The 10,205-nt window shown below is 43.6% G+C and overlaps 1 protein-coding gene across 2 annotated transcripts in view; it reads right to left on the bottom strand.

Annotated features, from left to right (window-relative positions):
* The window catches only part of LOC139541171 (acyl-CoA-binding domain-containing protein 6-like), a 54,836-nt gene extending 47,842 nt beyond the window's left edge, over window positions 1-6,994 (bottom strand). The window contains exons 1-3 of one of the 2 annotated variants that reach the window (XM_071345505.1): window positions 6,566-6,994; window positions 6,125-6,189; window positions 614-710 (exon numbers count right to left, since the gene is read on the bottom strand). In XM_071345505.1, the coding sequence (XP_071201606.1) occupies window positions 614-710; window positions 6,125-6,189; window positions 6,566-6,841 (438 nt within the window). In that variant the 5' untranslated portion in view covers window positions 6,842-6,994. The remainder of the gene's footprint in view (window positions 1-613; window positions 711-6,124; window positions 6,190-6,565) is intronic. The other variant, XM_071345503.1, reaches the window with a different exon arrangement.
* Window positions 6,995-10,205: the final 3,211 nt, after the last annotated feature.

Raw genomic sequence — 10,205 nt, forward strand, 5'->3', positions numbered from 1 at the left:
TTGTATTTTGCCTACATAGAAGATGAAAACAAAGAGAATCACAAAATAATTTCCTGGAGTTGGTTTCATTCTAATCTGTAAAGATGAAAAGAGACAGTATCAGGTAATGTTAGACAAATGTTGACTAGCAGGGGGCACTGACTGACTATGCAACTTGGCAGAAAGACCACGCATTTGTCAAATCAAATTGTATTTGTTACATGCTTTGTAAACAACAGGTGTTGACTAACAGTGAAATACCTGTTGTTTACGAAGCATGTGACAAATACAATTTGATTTGACAAATGCGTGGTCTTTCTGCCAAGTTGCAGTCAGTCAGTGCCCCCTGCTGGTCAATGTGCCATACTGCATTCTAAGGTGCCGATGGAGCTGTCAACGTTCATTATCTTTATTTAGTCAAGTCAAGCCTACTGAAGCAATGGAGACAGGATTTTTATCAGAAGGTGCACATACTATTATTTGCACACTTAACCTACAAATAAAAATGGTTGAAATGTGAGAAAGACATTTGTTTCAGTTCTCCTATCGCTGTGTTTCCTGCAGTTGGAAATGGTATTATGTAAATATATCAGATGAAGTGTAATGTATTATTGGATTTATGAGGGCTTTTTACCTTCTGACTGCTGTCTGGGTCTAGTGAAGTTACACACGAAACGTACTCCTGCATTGCCTGTTCTGCACTCATGTCCTCAAGCTGCTTCCATGCTGTCCTGTAGCAAAACACAACCACAACACTCAGCAGATTGCTTCTGTTCCTCCCAAAAGCATTCAAGAGAACAAGACCATGCAGTAAATGAGTAAGATCCCTGACGCTCGTTCTGAACGTTAAAACTCATCGCTTTGGGTACGGTTTTGGAAACATAATGAAAGTATCTTTCATATCAGCGAGAATTATGATTTTTTTAAGCGAAGAACTTAAATGAATATACACCGTTACAGTGTTAGTGTTCCCACACGGCCACATCACCGTGTTACAGCGCTTGTTTACGCAAAACAGATGGTAGACATAGGCAGCCACCTGTGCTAATTAGTTATCTAGCATGCTCCGAACATTGTGTGTAAGCGTAACTGGGGATGAAGTGTGTAGTTCCTACCCAGTTCCTCCTCACACACAGCTTATGGATTTGTACAAAACTGCTACAGTAAGTATCTTTTTTATTTTAAAGATTATTTCTCGCTGATATGAACGGATGAGGGGCATATGTTTCGAAAACCATTTCACAAGGGATGATTATTGACATTTCTAATCATAAAAACACTACAAATTGTAGTTTACACAGCCAACCATGGGCGAAGTTAACTGTTGAAAACCCTATGAAGGATTTTTGAGAGTTAGATTCACCCAAGCCCAATATTGGACAAAAGGAGCCTAACATTACTCCTTAGTTCAAGGACTTTACATGTTCTGTTTAAAGGGCAAAAAGGCTCTGGAAGCTAACACTCCCTAATACTCCATCTAAACGTGAATCGATTCTCAATTGCGGTACGGTTCTAGAAACATAAATCCCTTTACTTTCCTATCACATCAAAATAATTTCACAATGCAAAAAACACACTTACTGAACACTATACAACCGGTTTTAACACAGTTGCAGCTGACAGTATTTTTCCAGTGTCCAGTGGTGTAAAGTACTTTAGTAAAAATCGTTTTTTGGGGTATCTGTACTTCACTTCAATATTTATACACTGCTCAAAAAAATAAAGAGAACACTAAAATAACACATCCTAGATCTGAATGAATGAAATATTCTTATTAAATACTTTTTTCTTTACATAGTTGAATGTGCTGACAACAAAATCACACAAAAATTATCAATGGAAATCAAATTTATCAACCCATGGAGGTCTGGATTTGGAGTCACACTCAAAATTAAAGTGGAAAACCACACTACAGGCTGATCCAACTTTGATGTAATGTCCTTAAAACAAGTCAAAATTAGGCTCAGTAGTGTGTGTGTGGCCTCCACGTGCCTGTATGACCTCCCTACAATGCCTGGGCATGCTCCTGATGAGGTGGCAGATGGTATCCTGAGGGATCTCCTCCCAGACCTGGACTAAAGCATCCGCCAACTCCTGGACAGTCTGTGGTGCAACGTGGCGTTGGTGGATGGAGCGAGACATGATGTCCCAGATGTGCTCAATTGGATTCAGGTCTGGGGAACGGGCGGGCCAGTCCATAGCATCAATGCCTTCCTCTTGCAGGAACTGCTGACACACTCCAGCCACATGAGGTCTAGCATTAGGAGGAACCCAGGGCCAACCGCACCAGCATATGGTCTCACAAGGGGTCTGAGGATCTCATCTCGGTACCTAATGGCAGTCAGGCTACCTCTGGCGAGCACATGGAGGGCTGTGCGGCCACCCAAAGAAATGCCACCCCACACCATGACTGACCCACCGCCAAACCAGGCAGCAGAACGTTCTCCACGGCGTCTCCAGACTTGGAGTTACATTGTGTTGTTTAAGTGTTCCCTTTATTTTTTTGAGCAGTGTATTTTAGACAACTTTTAATGCACTACAGCCCTAAAGAAAATGATGTACTTTTTACTCCATACATTTTCCCTGACACCCAAAAGTACTCGTTACTTTTGAATGCTTAGCAGGACAGACAATGGTCAAATTCGCACACTTATCAAGTGATCATCCCTGGTCATCTGCCTCTGAGCTGGCGGACTCACTAAACACAAACGCTTTGTTTATAAATGATGTCTGAGTGTTGGAGTGTGACCCTGGATATATATATATATATATATATATATATATATACACTGCTCAAAAAAATAAAGGGAACACTTAAACAACACAATGTAACTCCAAGTCAATCACACTTCTGTGAAATCAAACTGTCCACTTAGGAAGCAACACTGATTGACAATAAATTTCACATGCTGTTGTGCAAATGGAATAGACAACGGGTGGAAATTATAGGCAATTAGCAAGACACCCCCAATAAAGGAGTGGTTCTGCAGGTGGTACCCACAGACCACTTTTCAGTTCCTATGCTGGCTGATGTTTTGGTCACTTTTGAATGCTGGCGGTGCTTTCACTCTAGTGGTAGCATGAGACGGAGTCTACAACCCACACAAGTGGCTCAGGTAGTGCAGCTCATCCAGGATGGCACATCAATGCGAGCTGTGGCAAGAAGGTTTGCTGTGTCTGTCAGCGTAGTGTCCAGAGCATGGAGGCGCTACCAGGAGACAGACCAGTACATCAGGAGACGTGGAGGAGGCCGTAGGAGGGCAACAACCCAGCAGCAGGACCGCTACCTCCGCCTTTGTGCAAGGAGGAGCAGGAGGAGCACTGCCAGAGCCCTGCAAAATGACCTCCAGCAGGCCACAAATGTGCATGTGTCTGCTCAAACGGTCAGAAACAGACTCCATGAGGGTGGTATGAGGGCCCGACGTCCACAGGTGGGGGTTGTGCTTACAGCCCAACACCGTGCAGGACGTTTGGCATTTGCCAGAGAACACAAAAATTGGCAAATTCGCCACTGGCGCCCTGTGCTCTTCACAGATGAAAGCAGGTTCACACTGAGCACGTGACAGACGTGACAGAGTCTGGAGACGCCGTGGAGAACGTTCTGCTGCCTGCAACATCCTCCAGCATGACCGGTTTGGCGGTGGGTCAGTCATGGTGTGGGGTGGCATTTCTTTGTGGGGCCGCACAGCCCTCCATGTGCTCGCCAGAGGTAGCCTGACTGCCATTAGGTACCGAGATGAGATCCTCAGACCCCTTGGGAGACCATATGCTGGTGCGGTTGGCCCTGGGTTCCTCCTAATCCTAGACCTCATGTGGCTGGAGTGTGTCAGCAGTTCCTGCAAGAGGAAGGCATTGATGCTATGGACTGGCCCGCCCGTTCCCCAGACCTGAATCCAATTGAGCACATCTGGGACATCATGTCTCGCTCCATCCACCAACGCCACGTTGCACCAGACTGTCCAGGAGTTGGCGGATGCTTTAGTCCAGGTCTGGAAGGAGATCCCTCAGGAGACCATCCGCCACCTCATCAGGAGCATGCCCAGGCATTGTAGGGAGGTCATACAGGCACGTGGAGGCCACACACACTACTGAGCCTCATTTTGACTTGTTTTAAGGACATTGCATCAAAGTTGGATCAGCCTGTAGTGTGGTTTTCCACTTTAATTTTGAGTGTGACTCCAAATCCAGACCTCCATGGGTTGATAAATTTGATTTCCATTGATAATTTTTGTGTGATTTTGTTGTCAGCACATTCAACTATGTAAAGAAAAAAGTATTTAATAATATTTTATTCATTCAGATCTAGGATGTGTTATTTTAGTGTTCCCTTTATTTTTTTGAGCAGTGTATATACACACACACACAGTTGAAGTCAGAAGTTTACATACACTTAGGTTGGAGTCATTAAAACTCTTTTTTCAACCACTCCAGAAATTTCTTGTCCACAAACTATAGCTTTGGCAAGTCGGTTAGGACATCTACTTTGTGCATGACACAAGTAATTTTTCCAACAATTGTTTACAGACAGATTATTTCACTTATAATTCACTGTATCACAATTCCAGTGGGTCAGACGTTTACTTACACTAAGTTGACTGCGCCTTCAAACAGCCTGGAAAATTCCAGAAAATTATGTCATGGCGTTAGAAGCATCTGATAGGCTAATTGACATACTTTGAGTCAATTGGAGGTGTACCTGTGGATGTATTTCAAGGCCTACCTTCAAACCCAGTGCCTCTTTGCTTGACGTCATGGGAAAATCAAAAGAAATCAGAAAAAAAAATTGTAGACCTCCACAAGTCTGGTTCATCCTTGGGATTAATTTACAAATGCATGAAGGTACCAAGTTCATCTGTACAAACAATAGTACGCAAGTATAAACACCATGGGACCACGCAGCCGTCATGACGCTCAGGAAGGAGACGCGTTCTGTCTCCTAGAGATGAACATACTTTGGTGAGAAAAGTGCAAATCATTCCCAAAACAACAGCAAAGGACCTTGTGAAGATGCTGGAGGAAACCGGTACAAAAGTATCTATGTCCACAGTAAAACGAGTCCTATATCAACATAACATGAACTGCCATAAAAAAGCCAGACTACGGTTTGCAACTGCACATGGGGACAAAGATCATACTTTTTGGAGAAATGTCCTCTGGTCTGATGAAACAATAATAAAACCGTTTGGCCATAATGACCATCGTTGTGTTTGCAGGAAAAAGGGGGAGGCTTGCAAGCCGAAGAACATCGTCCCAACCGTGAAGCACGGTGGTGGCAGCATTATGTTGTGGGGGTTCTCTGCTGCAGGAGGGACTAGTGCACTTCACGAAATAGATGGCATCATGAGGAAGTAACATTATGTGGATATATTGAAGCAACATCTCAAGACATCAGTCAGGAAGTTGAAGCTTGGTCACAAAGCCTAACCCTAACCCAAATGGACAATGACCCCAAGCATACTTCTGAAGTTGTGGCAAAATGGCTTAAGGACAACAAAGTAAAGGGAGTGGCCATCACAAAGCCCTGAACTCAGTCCTATAGAACATTTGTGGGCAGAACTGAAAATGCGTGTGTGAGCAAGGAGGCCTACAAACCTGACTCAGTTACACCGGCTCTGTCAGGAGGAATGAGCCAAAATTCACCCAACTTATTGTGGGAAGCTTGTGGAAGGCTACCAGAAACGTTTGACCCAAGTTAAACTATTTAAAGGCAATGCTACCAAATACTAATTGAGTGTATGTAAACTTCTGACCCACTGGGAATGTGATGAAAGAAATAAAAGCTGAAATTAAATAATTCTCTACTATTATTCGGACATTTCACGTTCTTAAAATAAAGTGGTGATCCTAACTGATCTAAGACAGGGAATTTATACTATGATTAAATGTCAGAAATTGTGAAACTGAGTTTAAATGTATTTGGCTAAGGTATATGTAAACTTCCGACTTAAATTGTATATACACAAATAATATCAGAGAGAATGATTTATTTCAGGTTCTATATCTTTCATCCCATTCCCACACTATTATGTGTAATGTAATTGAACTGATAGTCATGATCAAGTGCTAGATTCACCCATGCAAATTCCTGCCAAAAATTGAATAAACACATCACACCAGCACAATGATTAACCAATGACAAACATACCATTTTCTTTGACCTTCAAAATCAAAAAACCCAGGCTTTGCTGTATTGCACTTTCCAACCTTTACCTGTGAACATATGAAAGAGGTGATGATTCGGGAAGGGATTGAATTGCAGCATAGCCGAATCATCCGTTTGACAGCACTAGGCAGAATTCTCACTAACCATTCAATGGCAAGTAATAGGTGAAAATTGATTATACACCTGTTTGTGATTTGTGTACTTAACTGTGGTTTACCTCCCCCACACCACAAGTCAACAAAACAGTGTAACAATGATATTGTGTACGCAAGAGCATGATTTGGTGGCACAAATAGCTAGAAAATTACAGACATGAATGTAGCCTGAATATGCATACCATGTCACCTGATAGCTATCTAGCTAGCATCTATCTAAATAACAAATGGGACCATTGTTTGGGATGTGCTGCTATCTGATAGTCACCTGTTTATACCTAGCATACAGGTACAACAATTGTTCCCTACTGGCCGTCTGAACTAGATCTCGGAGACGGTCTGCCGCTGCCTCAAATTCGTGTTCCAATTCCTCCCCTTCCAGTCGATGACCCGGGTCACCTACACCGCAGTAGAATTTCCCTAATCCTAGATCTGAGTCGGAGTCTGATCCTCCGCCGAGAGGCTCTCCTGTATCAGGCCGAGCTGGGTCGGTACCTGAGCCTGTGGCAGAATCAGGTGAAGACGATGGAGAGCGTGATGCCATTGTCGAAAATAAAGACGGCTGAAGAAATCAATGACAATCTTATAATATCGCTCTCAGTAGTTTCTACAGCCTACGCATATATAACGTTAATATGTATCGGGTTTCTATTTATTTTATTCTTTATCGCTAAGAATCGTTTATCCGTATTAGTTGGACTTGTTTACACAAATGGTCCGTCTCTGGTACACCCCACTAAAAGAGTCGGGTAGAACTAAGACTAGGAACAAAGGTTCGGAGTATGACAAATCAAATCACATTTTATTGGTCGCACACACATATTCAGCAGATGTTATTGTGGGTGTAGCGACATGCTTGTGTTTCTAGCTCAAACAGTGCAGTATTATCTAACAATTCACAAAAATACACACAAATCTAAAAGTAAAATAATGGAATTAAGAAATATATAAATATTAGGACGAGCAATGTCAACGTGGCATTGACTAGAATACAATATATACATATGAAATTGGTAAAACAGTATGTACACATTATTAAAGTGACCAGTGTTCCATTATTAAAGTGACCAGTGATTCCATGTCTATGTACATAGAGCAGCAGCAGCCTCTAAGGTGCAGGGTTGAGTGACCAGGTGGTAGCCGGCTAGTGACAGTGACTAAGTTAAGGGCAGGGTACTGGGTGGAGGCCGGCTAGTGATGGCTATTTAACAGTCTGATGGCCTTGTCTGAAGCTGATTTTCAGTCTCTCGGTCCCAGCTTTGTATGCACCTGTACTGACCTCGCCTTCTGGATGATAGCAGGGTGAACAGGCCGTGGCTCGGGTGGTTGATGTCCTTGATGATCTTTTTGGCCTTCCTGTGACATCGGGTGCTGTTGGTGTACTGGAAGGCAGGCAGTGAGCCCCCGGTGATGCGTTGGGCAAACCGCACCATCCTCTGGAGAGCCCTGCGGTTGCCATTCCAGGCGGTGATACAGCCTGACAGGATGCTTCAATGGTGCATTTGTAAACGTTTGTGAGGGTGTTAGGGGCCAAAGCCGAATTTCTTCAGCCTCCTGAGGTTGGACCATTTCAGATTGTCAGTGGTGTGTATTCCAAGGATCTTGAAGCTTTTCACCTTGTCCACTGCGGTCCCGTCGATGTGGACGGTCGCGTCGACCTAAGATCCAGACAGAAATAATTGTATTTATTTGGATCCCCCTTATCCGACACCTATGGCGACAGATAGTTTAACTGGGGTCTGACACATAACGAAAAAGACATTACAGACAAAAGACTACAATGTACATACATTTAAAAGCATTAACATGTGTTTATCTTTCAGTTACACATAAACTCAGCAAAAAAAGAAACGTCCTCTCACTGTCAACTGCGTTTATTTTCAGCAAACTTAACATGTGAAATATTTGTATGATTATAACAAGATGAAATAACTGACACATAAACTGAACAAGTTCCACAGACATGTAACTAACATAAATTGAATAATATGTCCATGAACAAAGGGGGGATCAAAATCAAAAGTAACAGTCAGAATCTGATGTGGCCACCAGCTGCATTAAATACTGCAGTGCATCTCCTCCTCATGGACAGCACCAGATTTGCCAGTTCTTGCTGTGAGATGTTACCCCACTCTTCCACCAAGACACCTGCAAGTTCCCAGACATTTCTTGGGGGAATGGCCCTAGCTCTCATCCTCCGATCCAACAGTTCCCAGATGTGCTCAATGGGGTTGAGACCCGGGCTCTTAGGTGGCCATGGCAGAACACTGACATTCCTGTCTAGCAGGAAATCACGCACAGAACGAGCAGTATGGCTGGTGGCATTGTCATACTGGAGGGTTATGTCAGGATGAGGGTACCACATTAGGGAGGAGGATGTCTTCCCTGTAACGCACAGCATTGAGATTGCCTGCAATGACAACAAGCTCAGTCTGATGATGCTGCGACACACCACCCCAGACCATGACGGACCCTCTACCTCCAAATCGATCCCGCTCCAGAGTACAGGCCTTGGTGTAACGCTCATTCCTTAGACGATAAACTCGAATCCTACCATCACCCCTGGTGAGACAAAACTGCGACTCATCAGTCCAGCCTCTCTCAGACTAATGCGGACAGTCTGAACACTGATGGAGGGATTGTGCGTTCCTGGTGTAACTCGGACAGTTGTTGTTGCCATCCTGTACCTGTCCCGCAGGTGTGATGTTCGGATGTACCGATCCTGTGCAGGTGTTGTTACACATGGTCTGCCACTGCGAGGACGATCAGCTATCCGTCTTATCTCCCTGTAGCGCCATCTTAGGCGTCTCACAGTCCTCACATTGCAGGGACCCTGGGCATCTTTCTTTTGGTGTTTTTCAGAGTCAGTAAAAAGGCCTCTTTAGTGTCCTACGTTTTCATAACTGTGACCTTAATTGCCTACCGTCTGTAAGCTGTTAGTGTCTTAACGACCGTTCCACAGGTGTGTAACAGTTTAACTTTAGTCCGTCCCCTCGCCCCGACCCGGGCGCGAACCAGGGACCCTCTGCACACATCAACAACTGACACCCACGAAGCATTGTTACCCATCCCTCCACAAAAGCCGCGGCCCTTGCAGAGCAAGGGGAACCACTACTTCAAGGTCTCAGAGCAAGTGACGTCACCGATTGAAAGGCTATTAGCGCGCACCACCGCTAACTAGATAGCCATTTCACATCGGTTACAGGTGCATGTTCATTAATTGTTTATGGTTCATTGAACAAGCATGGGAAACAGTGTTGAAACCCTTTACAATGAAGATCTGTGAAGTTATTTGGATTTTATGAATTATCTTTGAAAGACAGGGTCCTGAAAAAGGGACATTTATTTTTTTGCTGAGTTTACATGTCAGTACATACACACAACAAGTAGGTCACATGGGGAGAGGCATTGTGTCATGAGATGTTGCTTCATTTGTTTGTTTTTTAAACCAGGTTTGCTGTTCACTTGCGCTATATAAGATGGAAAGGGGTTCCATTCACTCATGGCTCTGTATAATACTGACGTTTCCTTGAATTTGTTCTGGAACTGTGGAGAGTGAAAAGACCCATGGTGGCATGTCTGGTATGGTAAATGTGTGTAAGTTGACTATGTAAACAATTTGGAATTTCTAACACATTAATGTTTCTTATAAAAACAAGTGATTCAGTCAGTCTTTCCTCAACTCTTAGCCAAGAGAAACTGGCATGCATAGCATTAATATTAGCCCCGATTACAATGAAGAGCAGGAAGTGACACTCCGTTCTGGGCCAGCTGCAGCTTAACTAAGTCTTTCTTTGCAGTACTTGACCATATGACTGGAAAATAATCACGATAAGATAAAACTAGAGCCTGCAGGACTTGCTTTGTGGAGTGTTGTGTCAAAAGAGCACAGCATCTCTTAATTACGG

The sequence above is a fragment of the Salvelinus alpinus genome, chromosome 16 (assembly GCF_045679555.1).
Source record: "Salvelinus alpinus chromosome 16, SLU_Salpinus.1, whole genome shotgun sequence".
NCBI lineage: Eukaryota > Metazoa > Chordata > Actinopteri > Salmoniformes > Salmonidae > Salvelinus > Salvelinus alpinus.